Here is a 20,191-nt window from a genome sequence, read left to right as displayed (position 1 = left end):
GAAACACTACTGACTTCGTGATTGGTAGATAGGTGGAGGGTGGAGCATCAGGCCAAAACACAAGATGACAACATCAACATCAGTTGAGGGCTGCAACTTCACTTTTTAAATGACAATATCCTGGCCGTACTACTGTTGTCAGTGATATAAGTAATTGAAATGAACATGATTTCTTAATGTCTAGTGACATATCAGGGCCATTTTATGATTCATTGAAAAACATTTCTTACATACAGCTCCTTTAATGTTGGTTTTAGGATAGTTACCATCATGGTGGCAAGTGGTGCATGCAGCTTGATTTGAGAGCAAGCATATTAAACCTTTATATTGCTGCACTCATACAGCAAGTGCTATAACATTATATTGTCAACATGATAACAAATTAGCATGTTAGCAAACTAGCTTGTTAAAGCTAGTTAAGTTTATAATAAGAGTGTTCACATTGAGATTACATGAAAATGTTAAGCTAAATGTATGAATTAGTGTACTCAAACATTTCAAGTTAAGAACAATTAAAATGTATAAATACAAAATATAAATCTGCCGCAGTTCTGCTTACTTAAACTTTGGCTTAAAAAATGTGAGGCAACTGATTGCCTTAAATTTTTTGAGTTTTGCCAACTGATCCGAGTTTACAGTGTACCTATGATAGTAGCAATAGCAACAATAATGTTGGGTACCCAATTTTCATATCCTGATGATAATTTCTGCCTAAAGTGAATGTAGACTGGGCCATTTAGTGCCCAATGATGTATGTGCTGAAGGGAATCGATGTCTGTGGACTGCCTAATTGACATAACGCTTGTTAGTATATCAAAGCTGTCTATTTCAACTACTCTGTCATGAAAAACAAGTGTCTTGATTATTAAATTATCTACAAGCCATTTGCTTTGAAATGACAGAAACATCACTACTACTTTTTTATTTTAATTTTTTTTACTTATGGTGCGCACAGGTTCTCCCATCAAAATTTCTCCTATCAGACTGTTGTATCACAGTAATTTTCCAGTGGCGTCAACATTCACGATCCAAACACTGTCTCAGCTATAAAATCTGTGTTGATCAGGACTGACTCAGACAGATTTATATGAAAATGTGCAGATATTCTTCAGTAATTCACAGAGAGAGAAAGATGCTTAGCACGACTTCCTCCATCTGCACCCTCTTTTTTTCTGGCAATGAACAGAATTTGTTTTGGCTGCCTTGAAAGTTGTGACAATTGCAGATTTGACACAAGCCATGTGCATGATCTGTGATGCAAGAGAGGGCTCAAAAGCACTGTGATATGCATAAAATCATTTATGATGACATCCATGGGACTTATTGCAGCATAAAACAATTTCACATGTCAGCTGATAAATGTCAAAGCACATGAAGAGAAATTAAATAAGTTTTCAGTACAGTCCAACATATTTCTAGAGGGCACACATGCTCCGTTTCAGACACAGCTCAACTGGAGCTCCAATGGCTATTTTTCTCTGTTCTTAATTACTTTTCGACCAGTGGCTGTCAATCCGTTAACCGCTTCTAAGTGCTTGACATGCAGGATCTACCTGCCTATTAGCATCCTTTATTGATTTTATGTAGCTTAACCACAGCTTAAATTAAAGCTTTTGGTGACTCTCTAACATTATACACGTGTGCGATATGTGACAGGACAAACAACATCAAAACATTTGTTGAAAGCTTCTTTACATAGTACATCATGTAAATTTAAATGCATGCTATGATATGTCCATTTGACACCTGTTAATTTGTTCAAATGTTTTAATTTGATCAAAAATAGTAAAAATAATTAGTGAAATATTAAATTGCCCCTATTATGTTTTTTCAAACATGAACTTTCAAGCAGTGTGTATGGGTACAATAATACACACTGTCTGTGAACGTAAACAGTCGGCAAAGTTGTAAAGTCGAAAGTGCACGTCAAATAAAGTCATCGCCTTCCAAAAGAAAGAATCGACTCTGAAAAGCCCAAACATGTCGTCGGGAGTTCCAGTCTCACTTCTGTGACCTGCATACAGTATGTAACACAGTAACACATTTGCATAATGCCCGTCTATGGTCTTCATTGCCTGCCCGCTAACACTGTAGCTGGTTTGTGTGTGTACATGTCGAGAAGGCACTGTTTTCTGCTCAGCAAAACAAATTCTCTTTGTAAACACTTCCAAAGGATGAGGACGTGAAGAGTCAGTGGTTAAAATTACCACAGCGATGCAACAGCAGTATAACCTTTTGATTGCTCAAATCTCCGTGAGGTCTAAATGGGATTTACAAAATGTTTATTTATTAAAAATGGGACAGTACCCACTTAATTTGAACCAACTTGCTCCTCAGAATCACAACCTGTGAATATGATTAATTATTGACGTATATATTTTCTACCGGGTGTTCAAAATACGTATAGTTTTGTGTTTTATATTGTGTAGGTCTCCGGCTAATCTCTTTGAAAATCAGCTGTGGGCCCACTATTACCTAAAATTGTCCATTAATGCAGATTGTCTGTTGTTCTTGTTCCTTTAAGTAATGATAAAGGATGGAGCAAGATTTGTTTTACAAACTTTGTTACATCAGTTATTCACATTAGTCCTTGGCTAATGCATGTGCTGTTATTGATACGGTTAATGATAGTTCCCACATGTATACCGCAATAAACTAAAAATATACACATTGGCTTGTTGATAGACATTCCACTTGCTGATGGTGAGGATACAGTTGCAACATCTCAATGTATGTCAAACTGAGTAGCGTATCACTGAGAAACATCCTGCTCAAAGTAGTCCTTGCGATGAAGGTTCAGGTTGAATTACTAGTTTTTCCAGTATTTCATCATTGGACTCGTGCTATCATGCCATTTTTACAGTGGGTACAATTGCTGAGCTTTAGGAAGCCTCCAGAGCTGAAATTCAGTTATGGTAATGGGCGTTTCGTTTCTGACATGCGCAGTAAGAGGTAGACCAATCACAAAAGAATGGGCCATCTGGCCAATCAGAGTACAGTAGGCTCGTGGAAAAGGGAGGATTAAGAGACCCTGAATGCTCAGACTAGTCATTAGAGAATCATTGAGAGATGTGGTGATGTGCAATGTATATTTTGAGAAAATGAAAGTACTTACTGACCTTGGATGAATAAACCATTGTAAGAGACCTCCAAAACAAAATTATGAACCTTTAAAATAACATAATAGGGGCAATTTAATACAACTTAGTGACATCAGACTTTGAGCGGTAGTTTATATTCATCTTGAGGTTAGTATGCATAATTAAATATCAAATATCGACCGATACTGTTAACCAATATGGTACTAATATGTTGTGCATCCCTGGTTATATTTTACGATTTTCTGCTCTGTGTCAGATTTATTTATTTTATCGTGCCGCAAATATAACAGTACTGCAGCTATATAACATCATGCCACACTTCTACTCTGATTTGGAGATGGTTCTGTGACCGGGTGTAAACCAGTCTTCATTTATCACCATCTTTTACCACAAAAATCAGCCAAGAGTTGAACATGTTCTAGCTCATCAACCACCAACGGTCAGGGGCACCATCCATTCCACAGCCCCACAGGCAAACACATATCGCACTGATACAAGATACAGTACAGCAACAGTGGGACTCACAGATAACAGGCACTTTAGTTTGCCGGGCACAGCGCATTTAACAATCATCAAAATACAGCTGTCCCTTCCCCAACAAGAAGTCCTTCCCACACCTCTGGTGAATAAACAGGAACCAGATTGCCAATCCGACACCCCTCTCAGCACCTCAAGATGGTGTGCATCTGCGCCCAGCATGATATTCCACAGGATGTGACTCGGACTCAAAGACAAAGGTTTAAAACCTTTCTCCAGCTTTACCTCTTTAAACCCTTCTTTTTGCCCTCCCTTATAGCATTGAACAGTGTAATCCTCTAAAAAAGGATCAAAGAGCTCATAATACCACAAACATAAATAAGGTATCATAAACTATGAGCTTGGACGTCTGGCTTGCTCATGTTATTAGGCTGATGCCCATTTTCTGACCCCAACTAGGGATGGGCATGATTAATCGATGATCGATAATTGATCATTAAGAATTTCGTCGATCACGTTAATTTGTTATCGATTAAACTAATGCAGGTTGCGTTGCATAGTGTGAGTCTTGAAGCATTGAAATGAATTTCACTGTGTGGCAGCAATTAAACATTTTACCACCCGGGGGCAATATTTGACGCCATACTCAGTTACCTGCGAGTTTCCGTTTTGATTTCAAAAGAAGAATCATGAAGAGGTCATGGCGAAGTGTGGCGTGGGACCATTTTGATTTAAAAAAAAAAGAATTAGTTCACTGCAAACACTGCGATGCCATGTAGAAGTACAACATGGCCACGACTCAAATGATGTACCACTTAAACAAAGTGCATCAGACCCTGGTTAATGTCGGTGGCGGTGCATCCTGCTCTCAGTCTCAACCTGGCATCAAGTCGGCATTAGCACGGAGGACGAGGTTCCCCAGGCTGGCCAAGGTAGCGCGGAGGTACCTGTGCATCCCGGCAACGTCAGTCCCCTCAGAGCGGGTGTTTTCGGCGGCTGGACTGACGGTCACCAGGTTGCGGTCACGTCTGACCCCAGATCACGTCAACATGCTTATCTTTCTCAACAAAAATCAGTAGACTGGTGCCGAAGTTGTCTGTGACTTACTAGTTATTTTTTTATGAGGCTTTGTTAAGTACAGTAGCCTAATTCGTTAAGTAGGCTAATCTCTCTCACCCTCTTTCTCGACTCCGTGCTTTGGATAGTTTTGAGTTACATTTTGACAAAACCTGTCAGATTTAAGTATTATTGTGTTTTTGGTTATTGTTTAACATGATTTTTTTTTTATTATTTTTTATTATTTTGGAACAAACGAGGGTCTCTGTTTAAGAACGCCGGCTCACAGCTGCAGGTTCCGCTGCTTTAGAGCACCGCAGCGCATATATCTTCAAGTTTAGCCTAACCAAACGTCCAGTTTACCTGCCACAAGTTGATCTTGTAATAAAGATCTCATCGAGGAAAAATGCTGTATTTTTGTATTTTCATTGCATTTTTAATTTATAAATAATGAATTTTAATATAAAAATATTAATGAATAATCGATAGTCGATCGTTAATTCTCCCGACGATCGACTAAGAAAATTTAATAGAATGCCCATCCCTAACCCCAACAGACCCTCACTACACCACTGTTCCATAAAGAGGTTTAAAGCTTACAGAGAGTGACAACTGGTGATAAATTGAATCTGCAGACAATGGGTCTCATTAGCTAACGGTGTACGTACATACAATAAAAAAATGGTGCAATGTGTACGTACGTTATATTGACCAAACATGACATTTATAAAGTTACAAATGATTCCCATTTCAAATAAATTCTGTTCTTTTTAATTTTCAATGCATCAAAGAATCTTTAGGGGAAGCAGCACAACATTTATACTAAGAAATGTTTCTTGAACTCCAAATCAGCGTTTTAGAATGGTTTGACACTGAAGAAAATTTTCACATGATAAATTATGAATTATGATTCATTAAAGGGGGGGTGAAATGCTCATTTTCACTCAATCTCCTGTTAATCTTGAGTACCTATAGAGTAGTATTGCATCCTTCATATCTCCAAAACGTCTTTAGTTTTATTATATTTATAAGTTAAAGATTGGCTGTACCGAGTCTTTCCGGAAAAAACCGAGCGGCTGGGGGCGGGCCGTGTGGGCGGTGTGCTATAGCTGTGCTAACTGATCTAACAACAACACAGAGAGACATTTGAAGTAGTTTACTCACCGTGACTGCTCGATCCTTAAGCATTAGACGATCTGCAAATAAGTCGATCTGGGCTTTGTTTATAAAACAATCATCGTCGAAATGCAGGGAACAAAGAGTCGTGCACAACCTCCATTGATGCTTCGAAAAAACAAACTCCATCCACTATTCCCTTAACGCTGGGTTCTTTGGGAATCTGTGCAGGGTTGTCTTGCCCTGCCAACCAAAAACCCACTTCTTTGGTGACATTGACTTCCCTAAAGCCGAGCAGAGCGCTTTGAGGTAACGTACTGCTTTCGCTCTCTTCTCTCTCTGGTCTGCGAGTGCGCGCGCGGCCGCGGAGAAGTGCCCTTAGGACCCATATAAGGAAATTCCGCTCTATCTTACATAAGACAGAGCCATACTCGAAAAAAACTTTCCGAAACTTGTGACAAACCGGTTAAGTTCAAACGTACAACTTAACTTTTGAAACTTTGTCCATGTTTAGCATGGGAATCCAACTCTTTAACAGTGTAAAAAACTCAGTATGCATGAAACAGCAATTCACCCCCCCTTTAAAAAGCAATTAATAATTATCAAAGACTATAGAATAACACAAGACGCATCACTTGTATTGTTTTGAATGGGGAAAAATGCAATGCTCGCCCCGCCTTCAAAAACAAGAGTCAATGGCTGATTGGTAAAGTCATCGCGTCACTGCAGCTGTCATTAGAAGCTCCGGTTCCTATAGAAACAGTCAGACGCGCGCTTCCACTGCACATGCGCATTAGCTTGATCCAGCCAGAAAAATTGTTTTCTGTCATGATTCGAGCATTTAGAAACAAAATTTATGAGACAGTTGTTGTCAGATTTCAAATATGAAATTTAATCGGATTTGTGAGCTTGGCGAACAGTTTTGGAGAATTTGATGTTTCCCCATTCAAATAGATAGGAGCTGCACTTGTATGCCCGAGAGGCGTTTCAAAGATGGCCGCCGAGTGAAATGACTTGTCTTAAAGGGACTTTGATAATTATATATGAATTAATAACATTTTAAAACATTAAAATAGAAAACATGGATTTTAAATTGTAACATTCCACAATATTACTGTTTTATGCCGGGCGTATGCAATATGCATATGTCGTAGAAGCTCACACACAAGCTATTTTTTTCCAACTGAAAAAAAAAACTAAAAAAAACGTGCCAATCATTGATGTTTGTATGGTCGAATCTCGCATCGTGTGAGAGCAAGTAGGAGCCGAGCCGAGGATCTTACGAGTACCTCTCAAGTTCCCCATAATTTTTAAATGTGTTGCAAAATATAAGGGAGTTGGTCTGAATTGGACCATACAGGCTCTCCCCTATTAAATATGACATATACAACCACATCACATACAGTAGGCTACTAGAAACCCTATAGAATGCGCATACACTGACACACACTAGTTTTTGTTGAACAAAATTACCATTCTGTTTTTTTTCCGTGTTTGGTGTCACATGATTGCCGTCGTCTTGCCATGTGGTACGGTCGCACTGTGTAATAGCTGCTTTGACAATTATGAAGTTAACTGACTCATAACATATACAGTGAGGAAAATAAGTATTTGAACACCCTGCTATTTTGCAAGTTCTCCCACTTAGAAATCATGGAGGGGTCTGAAATTGTCATCGTAGGTGCATGTCCACTGTGAGAGACATAATCTAAAAAAAAAAATCCAGAAATCACAATGTATGATTTTTTTAACTATTTATTTGTATGATACAGCTGCAAATAAGTATTTGAACACCTGAGAAAATCAATGTTAATATTTGGTACAGTAGCCTTTGTTTGCAATTACAGAGGTCAAACGTTTCCTGTAGATTTTCACCAGGTTTGCACACACTGCAGGAGGGATTTTGGCCCACTCCTCCACACAGATCTTCTCTAGATCAGTCAGGTTTCTGGGCTGTCACTGAGAAACACGGAGTTTGAGCTCCCTCCAAAGATTCTCTATTGGTTTTAGGTCTGGAGACTGGCTAGGCCACGCCAGAACCTTGATATGCTTCTTACAGAGCCACTCCTTGGTTATCCTGGCTGTGTGCTTCGGGTCATTGTCATGTTGGAAGACCCAGCCTCGACCCATCTTCAATGCTCTAACTGAGGGAAGGAGGTTGTTCCCCAAAATCTCGCAATACATGGCCCCGGTCATCCTCTCCTTAATACAGTGCAGTCGCCCTGTCCCATGTGCAGAAAAACACCCCCAAAGCATGATGCTACCACCCCCATGCTTCACAGTAGGGATGGTGTTCTTGGGATGGTACTCATCATTCTTCTTCCTCCAAACACGTTTAGTGGAATTATGACCAAAAAGTTCTATTTTGGTCTCATCTGACCACATGACTTTCTCCCATGACTCCTCTGGATCATCCAAATGGTCATTGGCAAACTTAAGACGGGCCTTGACATGTGCTGGTTTAAGCAGGGGAACCTTCCGTGCCATGCATGATTTCAAACCATGACGTCTTAGTGTATTACCAACAGTAACCTTGGAAACGGTGGTCCCAGCTCTTTTCAGGTCATTGACCAGCTCCTCTCGTGTAGTTCTGGGCTGATTTCTCACCTTTCTTAGGATCATTGAGACCCCACGAGGTGAGATCTTGCATGGAGCCCCAGTCCGAGGGAGATTGACAGTCATGTTTCATGATTGCTCCAACAGTGGACCTTTTTTCACCAAGCTGCTTGGCAATTTCCCCGTAGCCCTTTCCAGCCTTGTGGAGGTGTACAATTTTGTCTCTAGTGTCTTTGGACAGCTCTTTGGTCTTGGCCATGTTAGTAGTTGGATTCTTACTGATTGTATGGGGTGGACAGATGTCTTTATGCAGCTAACGACCTCAAACAGGTGCATCTAATTTAGGATAATAAATGGAGTGGGGTTGGACATTTTAAAGGCAGACTAACAGGTCTTTGAGGGTCAGAATTCTAGCTGATAGACAGGTGTTCAAATACTTATTTGCAGCTGTATCATACAAATAAATAGTTAAAAAATCATATATTGTGATTTCTGGATTTTTTATGTCTCTCACAGTGGACATGCACCTACGATGACAATTTCAGACCCCTCCATGATTTCCAAGTGGGAGAACTTGCAAAATAGCAGGGTGTTCAAATACATATTTTCCTCACTGTACAAGGGCTCTCGAATGTCTAAACTCGCACAGTGTGCGCCCCGGCTTTTACTTTTTTGGATCAAATTAAAAAAATCTTCTTTCAAAACATGTAAAATAATGTTACTGACCCCAATCTTTTGAATGGTACACTGAAGCATATGGATGTGGTCAAAATGCTTGATTGTGCTGGAGGCATCATAAAAACCTTTCCCCTTTCCATTTTATTCAAACTTGATCACTGGCCCAGCCCTGAATAGTTGCAAAGCAACTTCTCTTCAAAGGCTGTTATCACCTCTGCTCCCCTGGACTACTCTAGCGGAGAGGGTGTCTGGAGCTCTCCTCAAGCTTCAAAGACAGCACAGGAGAGAAGGGGGTGATGTCTGATGACCCCCTTCATCAGACATCACCAGCCATAGAGACTACAACAAAACTTGCATTGCACACAGGAAAGGACATTGACTCCATTTTATCCACAACCAAACTATATATAGTATTGTCCCGTGTTTTATGCATGTCCCTATGCCATATTAACTTAGATATACCTCTGTAGTTGTGGTAGTGAAACTCCAAATGCTTTTATCCATGTATAAATATGTATCTCTGTTTTCAATGTTTGCAGACCCTATCTGTTTGATATTGAAATAATCCTCTACTTGTGTCTTAATTAAATTCTTAATTACTAAAAATGCATGTCTTAATTGATGGTGTATAGCATGTTACTATAAAATGAATCATACTATTTTTACCATACTGTGGTGTAAAGCTGCACAAATTCTTCAGACCACCATTAATATGCAAATAAGGTGTGAAGGGAGAACAAAGACTTTCTCCCGATCATCTCTGATTGGTACAGTAACCACAACAAAAATGGGTGTGACTGTGACTGATAAGGCTTTAAGAGCTCCCTACATAGAAACATCTTGGCTCAATCTCTGAGATACAATGCTTCCTGACTTTTTCCGGCAACTTACCTTCGAGTTAACTTTGTTGGACTCAACATGGACCATCCAGAAGAACAATCCTAGCACAATCCTAGCAAAATCATCAAAAATCTCCGGACTCTACCGCATCTGGACTTGTTCAGCAACCAAAGTCAATACAAGTAACCTCTTCGCAGCCATTAGATGCATTTCTACGTTTTTGCCCCTTTTAAAGGTGATTCTGATTATTTGATGATTCTCATAGACTCACTGTGGTTAACTAATTCTATAATCTGTATAATCTTTGCTTAGCTGTATGTAGTCCACCCGTAGTTTCATTTATTAAACCCATTATATCCACACATGATTGTCTCTGTGTTTCCTGCTCACTGATCAAAGTCACTTAAACGTTCGATTGTGCTACATGCTTTTGCACTGTTAGCATTATATAGAAGAAATGTATTATTCATATATATATATATATATATATATATATATATATATACACACACACACATGGATTTTTTGAAGGGACAAGTAAAAATTTTTTACTTGCCCGACCAAACAAGTAGCCTGATTAGAACGTCAATAACAAAAAAAAAGAAATTACTAGGGAATCACTAAACCTAGAGAATGATTCTGATTTTATTACATTTATTGTAAGTTGCAATCGATAGTGGATAATAAATGTATTACTGACGGTAACAAGGTTGCACCGTTGAGGCTCGCGCAGCCTCTCGAGGACAAATCTAAACAAATGGGCGCAGCTCACACAAAAGAAACTCAGTTAACAACACACAAAATGTGGAGTTTTGATATTTTTAACATGTTAAGCAACCTCACACGACGAGTGCTGTTTTCCTGAATACCATCACGATTGAAAAGTGACATTGATTTCCTACAACAGTTCAATAAACATTTAAAATTAAGTCACTTACATTTTAGATGCAATATTGGCTGTTTTTGTTCGGTTTCAGCCACAAAAATAGTTCCAAACAAAGATCACAGGAGAATTCTAGCTCATCTCACAGCAACACTCAACCGTGTTTTCATTACTGAATGATTCAGCATTTTGAACGAATCGGTTGAGTCAAAGATTCACTGACCCATTCATAAACATCTGTCTCATTCTTGAATGAATCAGCCATTTGAACGAATTGTTTGAATGAATTAATCAATGACTCACTGTTATGTTTAGTGTTATGTTTAAAAGTATCATTATTTCCAACGTTTCTTATTTGTATATTTAAAACAATCTCATAACATTATTAAATGCAATTGTAATTTTTCAGTGTAAATTATTTAATTTGATCAGCCTGGCCTTAGACCCCTCGGCCACGCTACCCCAACGTGGCTCCTTTCTTGGGCCGTTTTCTCGCCATTTTTTCAGAAATAGAGAAAACATTTGGTGCGGACCTTCATCGTCAGGCTCTGAAGCCCGCCGAGTTCGGCCAAGGAAAGCAAAAGCGGCTGAGTTTGCAAGAGACCGGGAGCAAGCAGTATCACTTCTCCAGTCTTTTCGCTTTATATCATAGCAGCCACAAGTGCCTTCTAAAATACTATCTTGGCAGCAGTAAATCGAACCCACGCCCCCGAAGAGACTGGACCCTTAATCCAGCACCTTAGACCGCTCGGCCACGCTACCTTGTAAGACCCCCTTCCGTGGGCCATTTTCACCAATTTTTTCTTTTAATGTCTTGCTTCTCCACAGTTAAATCCGTTGAAATTCCAAAACTCTCAATGACTAACTCCATTATTATACACTATACATTATTATAATATTTAAATTCATTTTTGAAGTGGCATTATAATAATTGTAAGTTTTTGTTGTCCCTGATTCAAGAGGATGCAGATTTTCAGCCACTTTTGCGCCTTTTCGGAGCACACTTAAGGTGTCTGGCTGTATTTGCTCAATTTGACTTTCGTTAGGGCAGTATAGGCTATTACTAATATCACGGCCTTATGTCCGCATTAACCCATCCTCTGTGACGGCCGAGAAACCACACCTTGAAATCGGATGATGCCGCAATACGGCGGTGTGCATTGTCCTATTTGTCAAGATCAAGGGTCCATAAAGCCAAGTTCAAGGGTCCAGTATACCTCTAATATAACGGCCTTATGTCCCCTTTAACACATCTTCAATGGAGGCTGTGAAATGGGCTGATGACGCAATATGGCTGTGCGCACTGGGCTGATAAAAATCTCGGATTTCGTTAGAGGAGGTCGTCTAGTACTAGGAATGAATCCAGCTTTATTCGTTTGTCTTTTTTTTTTTTTTTAAGCGTGAGCCTCCCCTTTATATCTAAAGTCCTTTATGTCTATGGCTCTTGCTCGCAATAAGTCCTGTTAGAATTGAATCAATAAAATAAGCATTTCTCAGCCACCAGGATGCGTTAAATCAGACAAAGTGTTTTAATAAAGGGGGTTTTGATCTTGTGAAATACAAAAGTTTAGTACATTTTACTGTTTCAATATTTTTTTTTAATGGGACAACATAAATACACTGCCCAAACGAAATCCAAATTATATTTTTTTTTTTTACTGTACCAATGTTTTTTTTGTTTTTTTTTCATGAACCATCCAGAGTTAAATTCGTTAAAGTTGACATAAGGCCTTGAAATATGACCCACTGCCCTAATGAAAGCCCAATGCATGCGCATCCATTCTTTAAGAATTTTCTTCATAGTAAAACGGCAGTGATGCACAAAGGAAATATATTACGGAGACAGAAAAATAAAAACAGAAAACAGAAAAAAGTTTCTTGTGTGCACGCAAAAGTCTGTATTTTATTTATTTTTGCAAAAGGTCCCTTTAGGGGCTCTGTACGGCATTTAAATTGTTTAGAACCAACTGATACTGCACACACACACAAATTATATATATATATAAATATATATATATATATATATAAAAACAGTAATTTTTCAAGTCATCATTTAAATATCATGACCTTAAATATTCACTTTTTAGAAGCCTTGCCCCAAGGATTTATGACATGGAGAAACGTAACCTGGCCAAGAAGAGGAAGTAATCACATGAAAGAGAAATTGATCTTACTCCAAGAAAGAACACCCATAAATTGCAAATTGCAAATAATTACATTATAAACACTATAGCCTAGGCTATTTTCCCCTCACTCCACAACAAATCCTTTAAATTTAATGGTATTCAGAACAGAGCAAGTATTTAAAAAAAAAGTAGCTATAAATGATATATTAAACTATAAAATAAAACACAAATTAGGCTACAGTGGCATTCATTATAATAAACAACATAAAAACATCAAGCCAAAATGAATTGTGACCCATGCTGGCAAAATGAGTCGGAATGCGCACGGGCTGAGCAACAGGCAAAACAGGTGAAATGTGTGCATTTTGGATTTTGAGGTTTTCACAAAAATTGTATCATGGTCAAAAAATGTGATCGTTTTCTGAGAGGAGTACCTCTCCATGAGTTTTTCATGCTACTAGTACTTGATAGGAATTGATTGCTCCTGTTTACCTGATTTCTCCTGTCTGCCTTGCTGCTGGTCTGTAAGCTCCGTATAGCCTTCTGTTTTGAATCCCTATTTAATATCATTCCTTGTTCTTATTTGCTAAATTTAACTTACTCATCAACATATATTAGATATTGTCTAATATTGCCTATCACATTCATCTGATTAATCTGACATCGTTAGCTTTTATCTAAATCGTTATCGCTAGCACAACACGCAAGCATCTCGCTAGCCTGTAAACCTGCCATCCATGCTTGCCGACTTTTCTCGCGCGCGCATGCGCCTTTTACAGATCAAACAACTGTGGTGAGTAGGATCAGTCAACAAACACGGTGAGTCATGTCTTACTCAAAAGATTTCTTAAAATATTTCAGAACTAGAGACACGCATCCAAAATTTAATCAAGGATAAAAGGCTAAAAGTTTTTGAAATGCATGTCTGACATGCAAGCTGTTGAAGCTCCGCCCTCTGTGCTGGGAGAAGCAGCTCATTTGCATTTAAAGGAACAGACACAAAACCCTCAAAAATTGACTTTTAACATGCTATATAAAAATATATGTGAGGTATTTTGAGCTTAAACTTCACATACACACTCTTGGGACATCAAAGACTTATTTTACATCTTGTGAAAAGGGCATTATACCACCCGTTTAAACATTGCATACATTTTAAAATATTGCTGATTACTTAAAAAGCACTAAATGGTTTAGCTCCACAGTACTTGAGCGAGCTCTTAATGCATTATAGTCCTTCACGTCTATTGCGATCTCAAAATTCCGGCCAGTTGATTATACCTAGAATATCAAAATCGACTGCTGGTGGTAGATCCTTTTCCTATTTAGCACCAAAACTTTGGAACAGCCTTCCTAACATTGTCCGGGAAGCAGACACACTCTGTCAGTTCAAATCTAGACTGAAAAAAAACACATCTCTTTGACCTAGCATACACATAACACATTATAGACTTCTATAATTCAATGTTAGGCTGCATAGATTAGGTCAGTCGGAACCGGGAACTTTTCCCATAAAACCTGATGTACATCAGAAGAAGAATGGCGTCTACGCTAATATTAGTCTCTCCGTTTATCAGGAGGTTTACCGCAGTCCAGGCCGTATCCAGATCTGATGAAGGACCTGCGCCTGGACACAACGACAATGCAGTCCTGAAGTGTCAACTCTCTCCCCTGTGAAGGCCTCCTTCCCTTCCCTTTACCTCTATACACTATAAAGATAAAATGTTGTCAGGATAATTCCGGTTCACGTTGCTACGCGGAAGCGATAAAAATTCTGTATTGAAAATTAAGGCCAGACAAGTAGTTTGTTGAGGGTTGGTTTGTAAAGAAGAACTACACGCCTGCGCACATATATATTCAAACACGCATACCTATAGACTGAACACATAATGCGCATGTGTATGCCATCAGCGTTCTCACAGGTTCACGTTTTTAAAGTTTGCGCAGAGAGAACCTAAGGGTTTTCTGTTAGAAAGGTGTTGTGTTAGCTAATAACTAGTCGTGTCTTAAGTTAATAACTAATGATCATTGCGACGTAAGTGAATCAATCAAAACTAACTTTAGCTGGACAATAACTTTATTCTAGAGCTGCTGTAAAGCCAAAACAATCTGTTACTTTAATTTCCTATTATCACTGTAAAGCTGCTTTGAAACAATCTTTGTTGTTAAAAGCGCTATATAAATGAAGGTGACTTTCCTTTGCTGGTGCTTCCCCTCAGCACAAGTTTGGTATAGTTGTAAAGTGCAGCGTTCAAACTTTGTGGATATTCATAGTGAATTCTAGATGGCATGAGTCTGAACCAATGAAATGTGATTTTCATACCCATGCTGATATAAACAAAACCAGCGTGTTGCTAACCAGTCGCAATAACACCTTCTGTGATTAATCAAAACACCCACCGTGGTGGCGCATTGTGATATCATGGAAGTGTCCATCCTCTGAAAACACGACAGAAATTAAAAAAATTTCAAGCTCTGAAGTCAATATTCCATCGTTATATGCCTGTTTTGTAGTGGATATAGATGATAGTGAGTGCTCGGTCTGTGGCTAATGCTAAATGCACTGCAGTAGCCGAATCTAGTTGGAGCAACTGACATGAAACATTTGCTTATTAATGACTACTTCAGTGCTAATGTGCCACCACCAAAACAAGATGATTGTGGACACAAATATGAGCAAATCTTGATAAATGGTTGGTTGGGCATGGACACTATATGGAATTGTCAAGACTGTATTAAAATTAACTTTGCTACTGTAGCCATGTTGATCACTATTAATCTTTCCACACATCCATGCAGTAAAAAAATCATGCAAGTTCTTTAACAGAATTTATTTTTTTGTATATATAATCTTGTTAACATGAGATGGGTAAAAGGTTCTGAAAAGGTTCCCCTTTCGCTTCTTCAGGTCAAGCGTATGTGGGGTAACGCAGTAAGCTAGATCGATATTAGAATATCATATTAATAAATGCTGGATGGCTTGTGTTGCTAAATGGCATGCAATTGACTTTAAAGCATATTGTAGGACGGAGAAAATGCTGCATTACTGTTATTAAAAATAAAGCTGCATCTGATTATGTTATGTTAGCCACTTGACAAAATAGTGTTTTTTCTCTGAGGCATGGTAAAAACATGGTACTCACGGAAAATCAAGAAAACAAGCGATTCAAACAATAAGACTAAAAGTAGCCGCGTTTCCATTACCCTTCAAATTGCGCAAATTGTAATTGCGAATTGAAAATACGGCCAATGGAAACATGTCAATTTCGCAAAAACTCCCATTTATCGCAAAAAGGTTTTTACGCTCGCATGAGGTGGTTTTTCAGGCAATTCGAAAAAGGAATATTTTGCAAAACTACAATGGAAACAGTTTTTGCGCATTTACAGTCACCTGACTTAGAAGGCGCGGTGTGTTTGGACCGAATATGAGACAGAGTTCTTTATTAAATTCATAAAAGACAAAAGAATGACAGAAATACTGGATTCTAAACCTCAAAGAAATGCCACAATCAAGACCTCGGAGCAGAAATGAGTGAGAAAACCCAGAAACACCTCATACTGTATGTGCCGCTCATATAGGGTCTTTCCTTGCCATTAATGCTTGGATAACACGCCTACGTTTCCTTCCATTAATAATAATAAAGTCTAGTGCGGTACGTGGCTGTGATATATATATAAACTTACCAACGTCCTTTGCCATGATTTTTGGAATGACTTATCGCGAGAGGGAAAAAAAAAATGCCGTTTTAGTCGCATAACAGCGGTTAATGGAAACGCCGGCATTTCGCAATAGTTTTTTATCGATATTTAGACGGAAAAAAAACGCAAAAGTTTTGCGCCAATCTGTAATGGAAACATGCCTATTGTTGAGCTATATAACAAGGATTAGTTTTCTGTCTATAAATGTATCCAAACAGATGTTCCCTTGTCTAATAAAACATAATATATTAAAGCGTCTTTGGTGTTTCGAATGTTTCTGAAAGAAAAAAAGAAAAAGGAAATCATGGGCAACGCAGGTGTGGTATCGCTGATAGGCGACAAAATGACATGGTCCATGTCCTGGTTAAAATTGCTTATTTCTCTGGATTGAAACATCCTTGAAAACATCTGGGATAATGTAAGTACACAAGTCAACAAAATATATAACACGGTTCTAGTTGTTTTTGGATATTTTAATCCATATTGTGCTTTTAATCATTTAAGTGAGATATTTCATGTAGTCCTATTTAGGCCTTTTTTATAGTTAATCTTATCTGTTTTTCTCTGCTGCTGAATCCTTGTGTTCTGTTGTTTATGCTGCTATTTGTGCATGTAAAGCTATAAGCTAAACCCCTGGAAATAAAACATTTGTGGTATTAATGGGTCACATACTCCCATCTATTTTATCTTAATTAAATTTTAATTTTCTATTCTAATCTAGTCATTTAACGGTTAATGATTTGTTCGGTTGTCAGACTCGGTCAGGAAAATAATATAAATCAACCAAATGTTCTCATTACAAGTCTCCACCCAATTGGCTATGCTGCACACAAGTTCATGCTAAATTATATAAACTTACACAAGCTGAGACCTGACTTGAGATTTGATCTTAGCCACCGCTCAAGTCCATATTGATAAATGGCAAGTTTTGCATGGAAACGACTGTACTACCAGTTTTCTGTCGTACGTTCATTTCTTAAATGAGGCCCAATGTCTCTGAGATCTGTATAAATGTGGCACTGATAATGAAAGTGGTAAACGTTTATTGATTTTTAAAATCCGCATTTTAACTGATTCAAATCTCTTACACTAAATTATTGCTTCAAAGTTTATTAAAAAGGATAGATAGAAAAAATATTCTGCAGATGTTACAACCCTATTAAAAACCGAATTTACAAAACTGGCATCCTTATTTCCCCATTACTGAAGTCAGAACATCTTGGAAAAATTGGACAGATTCTTGATCTTGTAAACATTTCAGACGAACCCTTAATCTGAATAACTGAAAAATATAATATTTTTACAAAAATAGAGGAAACTTAAATCTTTCATGCATTTCAACATGTCTGGCATTTTAATTAATGCTGTGAACTCTTCCACTTTCTTTCGGGAGCTCTAATCCTGCATCATGCTGTCAATGAGAAGTACAAAACTGTTTTTAATGTCACACTGTATGCACGCAGCTTTACTGCCAGGTAAGCGAAAGGGAATTAATCAATCTCCATGAATTGGTTCATGCTGGTGGTTTTTGTAAATAAAAAAATAAATACAAATAAAAAACACGCTTCACTGATTCCAACACTGTTAATGAACTTTAATGAATAAAGTTGTTAGTGAGATAATATTTACTCGATTAAAAAAAGTGATTTTACGTCACAAAGCAATAATTGCTCTGTAATTAGTACAATCCATGTGTGTGACATGAGCATAGGGAACACCATTTGTGAACTGATAAAAAGCTGTTGTAAAATGATTACCTGGAACAAAGCTTCCCTGAACAACTTCTTTGTAAGCCCACCATCCCTCATGGATTTTGGGTGGATTTGGCTGAGCTGTGAGGAAAGAAGAGGAAAATTAGAGTGATTTAGCATTAATTATAGAAAAACATTTTTATTGAATTTGACCATTCATTGTTTTCTGTCATTTTTCCATTCAAAAATGATTTCTGGCAAACAGCCCTGCAAGAGAGGTAAAGCAAACAAAATTGGAATTAAAAACCTCCACTTTAGTTCTTCAAACATTAGAATGGAGAGGCATTCTGGATGGACCTGACAAGAGATCCGATTGAACCAGGGCTGTAGTTTATAATTGAAGTGACCAAGTAAAGATCCTGCTGCTAAAAGAGTTCAAGGCCTGAATTACGAGGCAAGATTTTAGGATATTGCATTTTTACACCTAAACTTTCTTGTCCTTGCTGCCACTGAAAAACATGACTGTTGGGCCAGAGGTGGCAAGGCTGCCTTTTAATGGAACTCGAGGAGGGTTAATCCTTCCATCAAGGACAAGAACTAATGCAGGAGAGTGGTTCAATTTAAAAAAAAAAAAAAAAAGGTGGTGCTAGAGAGGTGAAAATGCTTCCTCCTCTTAGGGGATCTACTGGGGAGAAAATAAGCACCACACCGAAGCTAACGATTTCACTGAGTGCTACTTTATCTAAACATACGCAGTTGAAAGTCCAAAATTAAAGTCGACTGCAATTGCTAACACTGCTTTATTAAAGGTCCCCATGAATGAGGATCACTAGATATTGACAGATTTTTCAGACGGTATTAATACTTACGAATAGCAATTTTGAATGGTTTTGGTCTAGTTCTCTGATGTCTTCCAAAATAGCTGATAATGGTGGTATTGGATTTACAGTGACACCTACAGGAGAGGATGCAGTATCATGCAAAGTAAAAAGGTTTGCTTTCCGATGTCACTGTAGACATACATGTACCCTTTTCGCAGATAGTATTCGACTGGTCATGTGATTAACATACTGTAGCAGACAACTTATGTAGAATAAAAAAAAATAATTCCAACAGCTTTTCCTTGGACAGTGAAATGACTGGAGTCATCATCTCATGTAAAAATACATCATTTCTTGGCTATGAAGATGCATCCCTCTCTTCTGCTTTTTTAATCCATATTATATTGCTTCTTGGTGTAACAAAAAAACAAAACAAAAAACTTTAAACATATAATAATTTTATATAAAGCACTGTGCATTAAATCATCATTATCAATGTATGCAATGTAAGGCGGGTGCCAGCAAGTTTGAGTGACCCCTCAAGAAAACAAAAGACTCTCCTGAGAATTAACAGTTGAACTCTCTCACATTTGTAACAGCAACATCCGAGATGCACCACAGAGTGCAGTTCACACCTCACCTTTACAGTCTCAACATCTCCCCCTTCTCCCCCATTCTCCTCCTCACCTAAAACTCGCTGAAAACCTATGCAGTGTTAAGTATGTACAAAAAGTAACTATACATGTTTGGTATCATTTCAATTGTCTCAGTGCGTCTGGTAAAATAGTCTCATTCTCCCAACCATAATGAAAAGCTAAAAGAAGTTATACAATATGAGAAAAGTGATGTGTCCCTTAAAGGTGTTCCCTCCCCCAGATCCTCCATTCAAACTACACCCTGTATGTAAAACAAGAACCCGTTCAATTACAAATTCTGATCTCACAGTTGTGAACCCATCAACAGGGGACCAAAATCTAATTATAATGACAGACGCAACCATTTGGTAAGAATACTGAATTATCTGGGTTTATAAGGAAAATGGGAAAAATGTTCGGGGAGTCTGTAGGTAGACTTCCCACACAATCGCTCTGTGTAGTTTTTCGTTGCCAGGTAAATATTTCTTTAATTCCTCGATTTCCGAATTGTT

The 20,191-nt window shown here is 38.1% G+C and overlaps 1 protein-coding gene across 2 annotated transcripts in view; it reads right to left on the bottom strand.

The window, feature by feature from the left end:
- Positions 1 to 20,191, bottom strand: part of ca10a (carbonic anhydrase Xa) — a 186,198-nt gene that overhangs the window by 146,015 nt on the left and 19,992 nt on the right. For both annotated transcript variants that reach the window (XM_079850517.1, XM_079850516.1), the window contains one exon: positions 18,290 to 18,364. In XM_079850517.1, the coding sequence (XP_079706643.1) occupies positions 18,290 to 18,364 (75 nt within the window). The remainder of the gene's footprint in view (positions 1 to 18,289; positions 18,365 to 20,191) is intronic.

This window comes from Squalius cephalus, assembly GCF_949319135.1.
Source record: "Squalius cephalus genome assembly, chromosome: 19".
NCBI classification, from domain to species: domain Eukaryota; kingdom Metazoa; phylum Chordata; class Actinopteri; order Cypriniformes; family Leuciscidae; genus Squalius; species Squalius cephalus.
This window is presented reverse-complemented; position numbering and strand designations above follow the sequence as displayed.